The sequence below is a fragment of the Rhinichthys klamathensis genome, unplaced genomic scaffold (genome assembly GCF_029890125.1).
Source record: "Rhinichthys klamathensis goyatoka isolate OS25496 unplaced genomic scaffold, OSU_Roscu_1.1 h1tg000139l_1, whole genome shotgun sequence".
NCBI classification, from domain to species: Eukaryota; Metazoa; Chordata; class Actinopteri; order Cypriniformes; family Leuciscidae; genus Rhinichthys; species Rhinichthys klamathensis.
This window is the reverse complement of record NW_026606674.1, coordinates 2,207,427-2,220,373: the sequence shown is the minus strand read 5'-3', so window position 1 is coordinate 2,220,373 and position 12,947 is coordinate 2,207,427. Positions and strand designations below refer to the sequence as shown.

At 38.1% G+C, this 12,947-nt stretch overlaps 1 protein-coding gene across 1 annotated transcript in view; it reads left to right on the top strand.

Moving 5' to 3' along the window:
- The window catches only part of LOC130089886 (stabilin-2-like), a 31,442-nt gene that overhangs the window by 2,360 nt on the left and 16,135 nt on the right, over nt 1–12,947 (top strand). Inside the window, exons 4-29 of the mRNA XM_056257452.1 lie at nt 2,075–2,160; nt 2,235–2,301; nt 2,401–2,496; nt 2,582–2,704; nt 3,549–3,745; nt 3,862–3,992; nt 4,088–4,221; nt 5,440–5,522; nt 5,613–5,756; nt 5,962–6,105; nt 6,246–6,308; nt 6,651–6,767; nt 6,854–6,907; nt 6,996–7,076; nt 7,585–7,737; nt 8,388–8,447; nt 8,635–8,730; nt 8,857–8,943; nt 9,023–9,134; nt 9,221–9,398; nt 10,564–10,657; nt 10,735–10,893; nt 11,381–11,476; nt 11,581–11,676; nt 11,877–11,924; nt 12,735–12,871. Of these exons, the coding sequence (XP_056113427.1) occupies nt 2,075–2,160; nt 2,235–2,301; nt 2,401–2,496; nt 2,582–2,704; nt 3,549–3,745; nt 3,862–3,992; nt 4,088–4,221; nt 5,440–5,522; nt 5,613–5,756; nt 5,962–6,105; nt 6,246–6,308; nt 6,651–6,767; nt 6,854–6,907; nt 6,996–7,076; nt 7,585–7,737; nt 8,388–8,447; nt 8,635–8,730; nt 8,857–8,943; nt 9,023–9,134; nt 9,221–9,398; nt 10,564–10,657; nt 10,735–10,893; nt 11,381–11,476; nt 11,581–11,676; nt 11,877–11,924; nt 12,735–12,871 (2,836 nt within the window). The remainder of the gene's footprint in view (nt 1–2,074; nt 2,161–2,234; nt 2,302–2,400; nt 2,497–2,581; nt 2,705–3,548; nt 3,746–3,861; nt 3,993–4,087; nt 4,222–5,439; nt 5,523–5,612; nt 5,757–5,961; nt 6,106–6,245; nt 6,309–6,650; nt 6,768–6,853; nt 6,908–6,995; nt 7,077–7,584; nt 7,738–8,387; nt 8,448–8,634; nt 8,731–8,856; nt 8,944–9,022; nt 9,135–9,220; nt 9,399–10,563; nt 10,658–10,734; nt 10,894–11,380; nt 11,477–11,580; nt 11,677–11,876; nt 11,925–12,734; nt 12,872–12,947) is intronic.

The window sequence follows — 12,947 nt, the reverse complement described above, 5'->3', positions numbered from 1 at the left end:
AAGAGTTAGACAGGAACTATCTTTGTGACTGAAATGCAAGAAAGGGGAAGCATGGCTCCTCTTGGAGAAAGAAGTGGAAAAACATAACTTTAATATTATCATTCCTACTTCAAAAAATCCTAAAGGAATGCTAATAAATGTTTATCATAATTCATAATTGTTTTTTACGACGATTCATCATAATTATGTCAAAACCAATCCCAATGGGTTGTAATGAGATAAAATTACTATTAAAAGCAACCATCCTCTAAAAATAAAATATGACCCTACTGGATTAACTGAACTTCCAGAAGAAATAAACTAGAGAGTAGGAATTTTAGTTAATCCAGCAGGATCTTAAGGGACTCTTGAAGAATTCTTATTTGATCCCAATAATACCCTTTAGGATTGCTTCCAAATTATGATAGGAATTCTATTAGCATTATTTTGGGGAATTTTTGACTAGGGATATAAATCCTATATGCATGAATGTGACCTTCTGCAGTTGTTGATATTTTGGAGTCACACTTTATCCATTTTTAACATTTTATGTGGTTATGAAACCATGACGGTCTTGTTTCTCACAGTTGTTTTTCCTGTGGGAGCTGTACAGTCAATTAGTAGAAACTGACATGTGACATATTATTGTGTGTGTTGTCACACACTATGAGAGGAAGTTTTGAGCCGCTGTGGAACAAGGGATTTGTGTACTTCCTTCCCTCTGAGAGGGATATGGCAGATCTTCGCCTTCGCACCGCTGGAATGTGCTGACCAACAAGCTGTGGAGGTCTCATTTCCAGTATTTCCTCTGCCTGTCAGCACTCACACAGATCCCACAATGAGTTCGCTGAGTCAAGCACTTAAGTTAACATGCGTTGTCTTGGTTTCTTTGGTCTCTTATCAGCAGAACTTCCTGCATTGTTCTTTGAGAGTAAAATGATTTGACCTTTTGCGTCTATGAGACGGGTCAGCATTATGAAAGCTTGGTGAAGCATTATGAGAGGAAATGCATTTTTCCCTGTATCTGATTTCATATTTAATAAATCCAGAACTAGATTTATCTGGATGGCAGAAAGCAAAACTTTTTTGTTCGATCTGCTACTCCCCAGTGGTTTACAGGTGAGGTTTGGGGAGGACCTTCATGCTTATATTATGCTAAAAATCATGCATTTTCGTACGATTCACATTGTATGAATTTATACAAAATCAACACCTTGTAAAATAGTTACGTTTTCCAGTGAGAATGCATTGGATCCACCCACACATTTCCTCAAAAATGAACAAATGGGACCTTATTGTAAAGTGTTACCAATTTTTCTTCAGAGTAAGTGCAGAAAATGTAAAGAATGTGCTGAAAGTGGGCCTGCTCATGAAGAACTGTCTGCATATGCCGCTAGTGTGATTTTCTATTTGTGTTGACACATCTGTGCATGGTGTGTCAATGAGTGCGATTTGCCGTGAAGGATCTGATCCGATGAAGGGGTTTTGTCAGGCCTAAGTGGTCAAACTGACAATGGCGGGAAGGAAAGGAAGAGTGAGGGTCAGTGGAAGAGACGAGGGGCTGTTTGAAGAACAGAGGAACTCTGCTAACTCATATCCTCTTGTAGAGACCCTACCACCCCAAACCCACTGACCCCAGATCAGTCCTAGAAAACAGAATGATCTCAAATCCGTCTCACTCAAACTGAACACAGAACAGTCATGGCAAACATTTGCCCTCAAATCAGGTTCACGCAAACTCGCTGATCTCAAATCAGCCTCAACAAAGCTCAAAGCTAAGATGAACTGCATTAGATAAATACTACTTCTACAGCATGTATTAATCTTAGTTAATGTTAAGTTCTACATTTACGAAATAAAAAGTTGTATGTTAACATTAACTGATGCACTAATTATAGTATAAGTCTTGCCATTTTGTTCCCATTAATGCCCTGGGTATCAAATCCATGATCTATGAGTTGTTAATGCCATGCTCAACTGGTAAATGTGTGATTGACATCTCCAAATTGGCCATTTTATCTGATTGAAACAGTATTTTAAAGAGATATCTTCACTTTAAACGTCATGGAATCTAATCCTTTATTCTTTTCAATAGAGTGTCCAGGATCAGCGGCGAACCCATGCAGCAATAATGGAGTCTGCTCTGATGGTATAGGGGGCAATGGGACATGCACATGTGGAGTAAGTTTAATTTCCTTCTCTGGCTCTGTCTGAATCAAGCACATAGTTATTGAGCTTTTTGGGTGTTTTTGCAGCCAGGGTTTAAAGGAACAGCTTGCGAAGAGTGTAAAGAGAACTTATATGGACCCACATGCAACAATGGTAAGAAGCCCCGCCCCCTTTTATTATGTAGCAGGATTAATTGATTTGGGTTTTTTTTTTGGTGTTGATACTATGCTCTGACTGCCTCATGTGCTATAGTGTGTAGCTGCAAGAATGGCGTATGTGACGGCGGCATGAAAGGCATAGGAGGGTGCACATGTCTGTCTGGGTACACTGGCATAGACTGTGACCAAGGTAAGGCCTTGGATTATTATTCTGGCTGTATACATGTGACATTGGATATTAAAGCAGCATGAGTGAATGTTTTTTCTCTCTTCAGAGCTCCCAGCATGTGCTGCTTTGCGGTGTGGGCCAGATTCTCGTTGTGTTGAGGACATGTCCACAGGGCAGCTTATGTGCAGATGCAAACCTGGTTATCAAGGTGATGGAGTCCAATGTACATGTAAGTACTGCACAAGCAAACTAAGGTTTGTAAAGCTAAGCTTGATTGACGATTGGTTTAGATGTGACATTTCATCAATAGTTAGTTTAGTATCTATAAAGACCATTTGAAATTAGTCTATATGAGATTTATATATTTCAAAAGTTTGGGTCGGAAAGATTTGTATCATGTTTTCAAAAGTCTCTTATGCTTACCAAGGCTGCATTTATTTGATCAAAAATAAAGTTAAACAGTAACATTGTGAAATACTATATAAAATAACTGTTTTCTATTTTAATATATTTCAAAATGTCATTTATTATTGTGATGGCAAAGCTGAATTTTCAGCATCATTACTCCAGTCTTCAGTGTAACATGATCTTTCAAAATCATTGTAATATGCTGATTTGGTGCTCAAGAAACATTTCTTTTTATTATCAATGTTGAAAACCGCTGTGCTGCATAATATTTTTGTGGAAACCATGATCATTTTTTTTCAATGGTCTTTTGATGAAAAGAATGTTCAAAAGAACAGCATTAATTTAAAATAGAAGTTATTTGTAAAAAAAATTAAAAGTCTTCACTTTAACTTTTAATTTGAACACACACACACACACACACACACACACACACACACACACACACACACACACACACACACACACACACTAAAGTTTATTTTGTCAACATGTATTGGCTTGCACCAAGCTCAAATATTTTGCACTAAACTGGCAATAAACACTATAAACCATCTCAGTCTAGCATAGAAATGTATTCTGTACTGGTCTAATCTGTTCATTTCAGTAGAGGAGGCCTTGTGATCTCACAAAATCTATTGTTTTCCTTTGTTGCATTGTCTATGCAGCAATTAACCCCTGCTTGAGAGGTGTGTGCCATGCAAGTGCACTGTGTGTGCATACTGGGCCTAACAAGCATGTCTGCACATGTACAGAAGGCTACAGTGGAGACGGCCGTATCTGCATGCCCATCGACCCCTGCCAGACTAACCTGGGCAACTGCACATCTGGTTCTACTCGCTGTGTGTATGACGGCCCTGGAAAGGTGTGTTTGTGTGTGTGTAAACATTGTAACACACTTTGCACTTATCTGAGCCACTTAAATGTACCGATTGCTTTGGTTATGGTTTGCCATCTTCACAATACTGAAGTTTTCCACAGGCTCACTGTGAATGTTTGGAGGGGTTTGAGAAGTTTGTTGAAGGGGTGGGTTGCAGCATAAAAGATATGTGCAAACCAGACTCCTGCCATAAATATGCCACTTGTGCCACAGTGGAACCAGGAACAGTCGAGTAGGTGAACATTTTCAATGGTTTAATTTTTATGGATTTTGTTCACACTCTTTCTCACATATTCAAAACTACTGCTTCAATTCCAAACATTTTAGATGTAAGTGCCTTGAAGGTTACCTTGGCAATGGAAATATATGCTTTGGCAACATACTTCAGCAGTTGCAAGACTTGAATTCAAAACCAGGAGGGGAGTGGACGGGTCAGCTCTCCAGTGCCATCACACTGTTCAGTGAGTTTCTTATTGGGTTTTCACCATTTTTTAAAGATATTAGGTGTCTTCGACTTCATGCAGCATTGCACAGAACAACTTGACTTGACTTGCACTGACTTGAAGCGCTGCATGCCGCTTATAAACTTTGTCCGACTTGAGATGTCACGGATGCCATGTTACTGGGACGTATGAAATCAAAGTATCGCAAGAGCAAATGAAGAGCAGTTAGCTGGCTCAGTCAGCACAGCTTCTTCAGAGTAGCTGCACGAGCTCTGATGACAACAAGTCAAGTCAAGTCATCTTCATTTATATAGCGCTTTTAACAATGGAGATTGTTTCAAAGCAGCTTTACAGAGATAAACATACAATTTACGGTAACAGAGATTGTTTTGGCTTTATAGCGATTTTGAACAATGTTATTTCCGGCTAAAGTTGGTTTTGATTGATTCACTTCCAGCAAAATTATCATTTGTTATTACATTAGGGGCCACTAAGACGACGGCATTCTCTCTTAACAGACTTTAAACGCGAACCTGTGACCGGATGGCGTTCACATGCGGATTAAAAATTGATTCTATAGTTATATTCGTTTGAATATGTGTGCGCAGGTTTGTAATTTCCCTACCAACCATGCCTAAACAAACTACTTGTCTTGCCTATAAATTTGATACAGAATTTTACAACACAGAACAACACAGCTGTTTCACGATTGGCTGGAATCACCAATGAGAACACTGACGTGTGTTTCATGTTTATTCTGACACTGTTAGTTCTGCTAATGCACACAAATCCTGCTTTTATAACAGTAAAAACCCTTTTCATGTAATCCTAATGGCTAATGTTATTTTGTGTCATGGTTATCAAAACAAAACTGACAAAATACACACACCCGACTTTATTGGTATTTAAGTAATATAGGCTTATGTTGAACTTTATTCTTTTTATATATATATTTGGGCATTTAAGAAACACTGCATGAATGCCATTGCATTAGATAATAAAATATGAATCAAAGTGGGATTCATTTGGAAGACAGACAGCACAAACACACTGGTTAAGTGTTTTCAACTCCTCCCCAGGTTGAAAGCAACAAATCTCGCAGATCGGTTAAATCCAGTCAAAGTTGAACACTCCTAGAGTATCAACATTACCTGAGATGTTCCTTGGGATAAATACAAATAGACACAAATGAGTTAGACATACAGTATAGTGCTAATTTTATTTCTGCTGTTTCAGATAAAGTCATGCCGTGGCCCCTGACCTCCCTTGGACCGTTTACTGTGTTTGTGCCAGTGAACAAGGCTTTTAAAGGCACATCTGTGAGTTAGTTAGACAACAAAAACACACCCACATATGATACCTCCATCTAATACATTCAAACAAATGCTAAAATCATGCTTTTGTTCCAGGTGAGAACCCTGCTGGCTAACGAGACGAGAGCTCGCTATCTTGCTAAGCTGCACATGGTTGCGGGAGAGGTGAACTCTGACTCTCTGAAGAAGGGAATTCTCTTCTATACTCTGACCGGCATGGGTGCCGAATCAATGACAGATGTAGGTGATTGAACCCAGGTTGTGTGTGCGTGTTCCAATTGTTTTCAAGGATGTGCAAATGGAGGATACAAGAGTGGAATCATCATATCCTGTTTCTTTCCTAAACTCTTTCCTGCTCATATCTGTTTATGTTTCACTACGTGTGTGTGTGTGTGTGTGTAATGATGACAGAGAATCATTAGATTCTCAAACTTTTATTATAAAGGCAGAGCAGGTAAAAATCCGTCTCCATGGTAGCCGTAAGAAAGGAACGCTTGTGGAGCCAGACATCTTTGCCTCAAATGGAATAATTCATTTGGTTGACAAGCTGATGGATGCAGTTCCTTCTACTGTGATAAGTGACAAAGAGGTTTGTGAAGCTGAAGGATTTCTTGGAAATTTGCGCTATATAAATGTTATACACTAAACAAAAACAACTCCAATTTGCATGTTTTATCAATGTTGTTTTTGTTTGTAAGGCGTGCCAATTTGTTTATATCTTATTTTCAGGAAAACTTGTTGCAGATTCTCTCAGATAATGGAAAGTTCTCTCAGTTTAAGTCTCTGCTTGAGGTAACAGAGTTTACAGGCAAATATTTGCTTACAAGATTATTGTAATGTTTTCGAAAGAGGTCACTTAAACTCTCAAAGGTTGCATTTATTTGATCATCATGAATACAGTAAAAACAGTAATGTTGTGAAATATTATTGCAATTTAAAATAAGTGTTTTCTATTTGAATATATTTTAAAATGTTATTCATTCTTTTGATAGCAAAGCTGAATTTTTAGAAGCCATTACTCTTGTACTGCTTAATGTTTTTGTGAAAACTGATTTTTTTTTCAGGTTTCTTTGTTGTTCAATTTTTTATTTATTTATTTTAATTGCTGAGACCTTTGATATTTCTGTTTATTAGAAAACCAATATGGCAAAAGTTTTAGAAGAAGAAGGACCTTATACACTATTTGCTCCAACAAATATAGCCTTTGCCTTCCTAAAGCCTGGCTACTTAGACTTTCTTACTTCTGAGGAGGTACAGTGCAAATATATCATTTAATTATATTCTGTCCAGTCACAAAACCATCACTTTACATTTTCTTTTCATTTCTCCCAATCTAGGGTAAGACAAAATTACTTGAACTGATGCGCAATCACATAGTGTCCACTTCTCAGGTTTGTGTGTGGATGTGAGCGAATATATGTGTTCAAATCCATTTCTAGATCATCATTGATTAGGTACTGTCTGTTGTATCGTGTACAGCTGAGTGCCAGCTTCATTGTGTCGAACCCTCGTGCTGTTTCCATGGCGGACCAGGTCCTGACATTTAATGTGACGACTGCTGTGAGTAATAATCATTCATTGAATAAAAAATATTTGTGCAATGCTCAGACATACTCCTAAATCCACATCCACATGTCTTTAATGAAGTAATAGCATATTTCAGCAAGTTTATTTCAGTGGCCATCAAACGTATTTGTGCATTTAAGAAACACTGCATGAATGCCATTGCATTAGATAATAAAATGTAAATCAAAGTGGGATTAATCTGTTCAAGCTAAATAAATATGTTGCAAAATAAAATTGTACTGTACTATTACCAAAGGTAACACAAAAATGTTACCTATTTGTACACATTCTAGTGGTCAAACGTTAAAGGTTTATGTTCATACTAGTTAATGTGATGAACTGTACCTGTGGTTACTCCACTAAGACACCTGTGTGAATTTGAGAGTAAATGACACCACTAAAAATTATGTTTGAAAACAATGCAATGAAATTCAGACATTTTAAGTGTGATTTAGGGGTCAAAATGCTTGTATTATAAAACCACTGATTTTGTCACAAATAGGGGCAGATCCTGGTCAATGGGGAATCTGTGCTGGAACTGGACGTTGAAGCAAAGAATGGCCGTCTTCATTCACTGGAGGGGCTGCTGATCCCTCCATCAATAGAGCCTATCCTACCTCACAGGTGTGACACCAAAGAAACCAATATTTATAAGGTAAGCCGTATCTCCACTTGTGTTGACCAACCATGGCTGTAACAGACACACATTTCTGTCTTAAAGGTATTTCTGTCAAAAACACACCAATTGTTCCAGTTTACAAAGTTAACTACAAATAAGCCATTCAAAGGATGATTTGCTGTAAACACTGTGGTGCTACTTGAACAATTTCCAGAGGGGGACAGTGTTCAAGAAACCTGTTAGAAAACAACAAAAATGACAAACATCGTCTATAAAGTTGTTGTTTGCACTTTTACATAAAAAATAGATGGGCCTTTCGTTTGAAGTGATTGGCTACATCCGAAATCACCTACTTTCTTACTACAGTATATAGTAGGCAAAAAACATTATGTGACAAGAGTAGGATGTCCAAATTCTCAGTTCTCATAAAGAGTTGGCAAAAAGTACCCAGATGACCCACTTCTGAAGTGTGCATACAATGGACACTTTGCTATCCTTTGAGGCCACGGTAGAGTTCGTGAATGGCAGTGACGTAACTGACACTGGTCTGTCTATATACTTTTATAATGGTCGCAAAATAATGACTTATTCAAAATAAGTACCTACTCGAGAGTATTGAATTTCGGACGCAGCCCTTGTTACCATACTGACACGAGAGTGTGTCTCTTCTCTTCTCTTTGTCACAGGGTTCATGCGTTAGCTGTACACTTGTCTCCAAATCTACCTGTCCAACTGGTGAATCACTGGTAACCTGTTACATATAATACTATTAGTGCATGCTATAATTTAATACAATAAAGTTAAAAAATGTAACCTTGCTAACTTTTAGTCTCAGTAGGTCTTTTTATCAGGCTGGCGTTAAATTGGAGTGAAATTGTATACTGATTTTTGTTTCTGTTTTTTTCGCTCCTTTTTTGTACTTCTCATACTCAGGATATATTCTCCAGAGGCTGTGTGTTTAAAAAGAGTGCTTTTGGCATGGTCATACCCACCCATGGCTGTGCCCTCTTCTGCAATGAAACAAAGACTGTGAGTATTTGTTTCTCTATATTTAATGCATTCAAACCAGAGTATATGACAACATGTGCAACTGCATCTAGTTTAGTACTGCAACCTGATTAGCCAACCAAATAAGCCATTATTTGTCTTCAACAGACCCCTCGCTGCTGTAAAGGTTTTTTTGGAGCAGACTGTACCCAATGCCCCGGTGGTTTCACCGCCCCCTGTTCCTCTCATGGGAAGGTAAACCGCACGCACACAATACTCATACTGTACAGGTCAGCATTTCTCAGTTGCCATAACTGTATTTCTTTTGTTGTAGTGCTCAGAAGGCATAGATGGAAATGGCACGTGCCAGTGTGAGCCCAATTTTAAAGGATCACGATGCCAATACTGTGCCGACTCTAACAAATATGGCCCGTTTTGTGACAAAAGTATGAATTTATTTTACAGCACAATGTTTGGGAATAATTCAGATGTTTAATAACAATATTTACTTTGCGTCCCTCCCTTATACCAGCTTGTAGATGCATCCACGGAGTGTGTGATAACCGTCCAGAGGCCAGCGGTAAATGTAAGCAGGGCTCCTGTAAAGACGGTTATGCCGGAGAGTTCTGTGAGCAGCAGACCCAGTCATGTGGACCCAACCAGCCCTGCCATGCCCACGCCAACTGTGTGTCCAATAGGGAAGCGTTCATGTGAGTGCTCTACGTCCTTCCATGTTTTAGAGGGAGACAGAGACAGAAATCACCTGTGCTTCATTTATTTATTACATTTTATACTTTAGGCATAGGGATTTCAAACTCGGGTTTGGAGACCCCTGTGGTCAAAAGGGGGCCAAACTTTTAAAGAAGAAAATGCGGTAACACTTTACTTGAAGGGGTGTGCATAAGACTAACATGACACCTTCATAATCATGACATGACACATGTTATGAATATGAAGGAAGTTTTATGCATGTTTGTGACAACTGTCATTAAGTGTCATTCGCTCAATTATGACATTTTTAATGCAAATATGACATTGTTTGAGATGTCTTTGTTATGACACCTTGACATAAACCAATACATCATAACCTGTCAGCGTCTTTGTCATGACAACTTGACATTACTAAGACAACACAACCTGTCATAAACATGACCTAGCAGATTAATTATCAAACTTAAGAAACCACTTAGCTTTATTGGTTAACATTACATTCAACTGTCAGGTGGTTGGTTTTGACATTGGCTGTCATGAAGCCATTATAACTGTTTAATGACAAATTCAATTTGTACCACTGTAGTTGAGGTCACGAAAAATATTCATGACACAGTTATAATGGCCTTATGACAGCCAATGTCAAAACCAACCACATGACAGTTAAACTTAATTTAATGTCAAGTTGTCATGACAAAGACACTAACAGGTTATGATGTTATGGTTTATGTCAAGGTGTCATAACAAAGACATCTTAAACAATGTCATATTTGCATTCAAAATGTCATTATTGAGCGAAAGACACTTAATGACAGTTGTCATAAGCATGCATAAACCCTACTTCATATTCATGACATATGTCATGTCATGGTTATGAAGGTGTCATGTCAGTCTTATGTACACCCCTTCAAGTAAAGTGTTACCTATTATTTTTATTATGTCCAGATTTAAATATTTCATTATTAATATCACACTGTTTTTCTAACACATTGAGTTTTTCAAATAAAAAAATATAGAAAAAATGTAAAAAGGAAAAAGACCAACATTTATTGTGAAAAGTTCTATAATATAGAACTTTTCACAATAAATGTTGGTCTTTTTCCTTTTTATTTTTTTATATATAAATAAATAAAAAATTGTTCTTGTTGCATTGTTTTATTTTAGGTGTGTATGTAAGCCTGGTTACCAAGGGGATGGATACATGTGCATTGAAAGTGATCCTTGCGCTTTACCACAACGCGGAAGCTGCAGTGTCAATGTAAGTCAAATGCATCTGTGTGCTTGTGTTTTATGTAAGCATGTCATGCTAACATGTTTATTCTCGCTTACTCTCAGGCCAAATGCATAAAGACCGGTCCAGGCACACACACATGCCAGTGTCTGAGTGGTTGGAGGGAGGATGGAGATGAGTGCCAGGCCATCAATAACTGTCTGGATCCATCCAGAGGAGGGTGTCACCCCAATGCCACCTGTATCTATGTGGGCCCAGGACAGGTGAGGGGGTCGTTGTGATTCCCAAACCCCGTCTTCCTAGATTTAGCGAAGTCAAGTAACCTTTGTATATAGCGATACAGATTGTCTCTAAGCAGCTTTAGAGTGATAACAGGAATACATTTATGCATTTCGGCTGTTGTTCGGCATTGTTGATTCAATTCCGTTGTAAAGATCATCAATAATTAAATTAGTTCATTTCATCTTTAAAGCAGTTCTGCAAAAAATGATGTCATCATCCAGCTCAGTTCAGTTCTCATACAACAGCATCAGTTCAGTCAGATCAATAATGTTGTTGAATATTTAGTGTCCCCAACTAAGCAAAAACCCAAACTCCACTGGTGACAGAATGGAGAAAAAAAAACATGGGAGAAACCAGGCTCAGTCGGGGGGCCAGTTCTCCTCTGGCCAACAAATGAACACAGTGTGCTTATGAATCAGGCTGCATCAAAATATTTAAAGGTTTTTTGATGATTGATATTCTCCCTAGAGTGATTGTGCTTGCAAAAGTGGTTACCATGGAAACGGGAATCAATGTGAACCTGTCAATCAGTGTGTGGATCAGAAGGGTGGATGCCATTTCCTGGTCAGTGTTTGAACAAGTCATCACACACCTGCACAGATCTTTACATACAATGTATACATGTATGCACATCAGCTGCTTCCTTTCATTTTGCCGTTTTCTCATAGGGTGCATGCAAGTTCCTGACCCCAGGTGGATGGCAGTGTGTCTGTGAGGACGGCTACGATGGTGACGGAAAAATATGTTATGGTACCATAACACAGGTATCGTATATGACTGTATGTTATAGTTATAGTGTTATAGTTTGATGTGGTTATGCAGAGGCACAACTAAATTAAAAATGATATGCAATTTTTTTAACTGCTAATACTTCAAACTGTATTTGTATAACCTATTTACTTGTTATTTGTAGAATTTGTATAATCATAAGTATTCTTAAAATTGTTTAATTTTGTTTTTGTAGGAGGTGGCAACAAACCCAAATCTTCAAGAATTCAACCTCTGGATTGCTGTAAGTTTTAAATTGTAGTGTTCTAAAAGTATTCATGCAACAGCTAGTTTGACTTTAAATGATTAAGCAGAGACTGCTGATATTTAGTCCTCAGATTTTTTTTTTTTTTTACTTTTCACTGTTTGTACCACTCCACTTGTCTGTGTTTGCACATTCCTGACAGAGTGTTTACATTTAGTGATGGGGAGTTTTTCTGCAGGTTACATCGTACACCAGCAGCTGGCGACAATTGACTCTTTATTAGTGAGTCAATGAATCATTCACTCAAGGGAGTTGCTCAAAAAACACTGCCTGCTTCTGAAATCGCATACTCTCTTGAGTAGGTAGTTATTAAAAAAAATACTTACTTCACTAGCGCTAAAAAAGTATGTTATATATAGTGTGATTGTAATCCAGACGTAATACATTCGCCATGTTCTCATTGTTAGTTGTCCCTTCACTGCTATTCACTAATCCTCTCCCATGGCCTTATGGGATTGTAAAGTGCCCACCATTTGCACACTTCAGAATCTCGCCGGAAGTAGTAGGTCATCCGGGTTCTTTTTGTCTACTCTTTTATGTCAAATACTGTTTTTCGCCTACTATATAGAAGGGCAGTATGCGATTTTGGAGGCATCCACTGATTCATTCAGAACCTAAATGAGTGAGTCATTGAATCATTCACTCCTTCAGTTCGTTCAGACAAAAAAAAATCTGATTTATTCTCTAAAATGTGCAACAGTTCTGTTGTGGCTTCGTTTTGGAGCAAAAATTGAGCAAAAATTTATAAATGTTGTTTGAGTTCCTAATAAGTTCTGGAATATTCCATAGCGAGCGGATCTTTCTCGGCTACTGTCAGAGGCAGACAATTTCACGCTCTTCGTGCCATCGGCTCAAGCCACAGAGAAACTAAATAAAGAAGACAAAGACTTCTGGATGACCCGCAGTAATCTTCCTAGTCTTGTAAAGTAAGTGTGGTCATGCAACCACATCAGCTAATTTGTCTTTTGTCAATATTTTTGGTAACAATTAATGCTCGTTTCA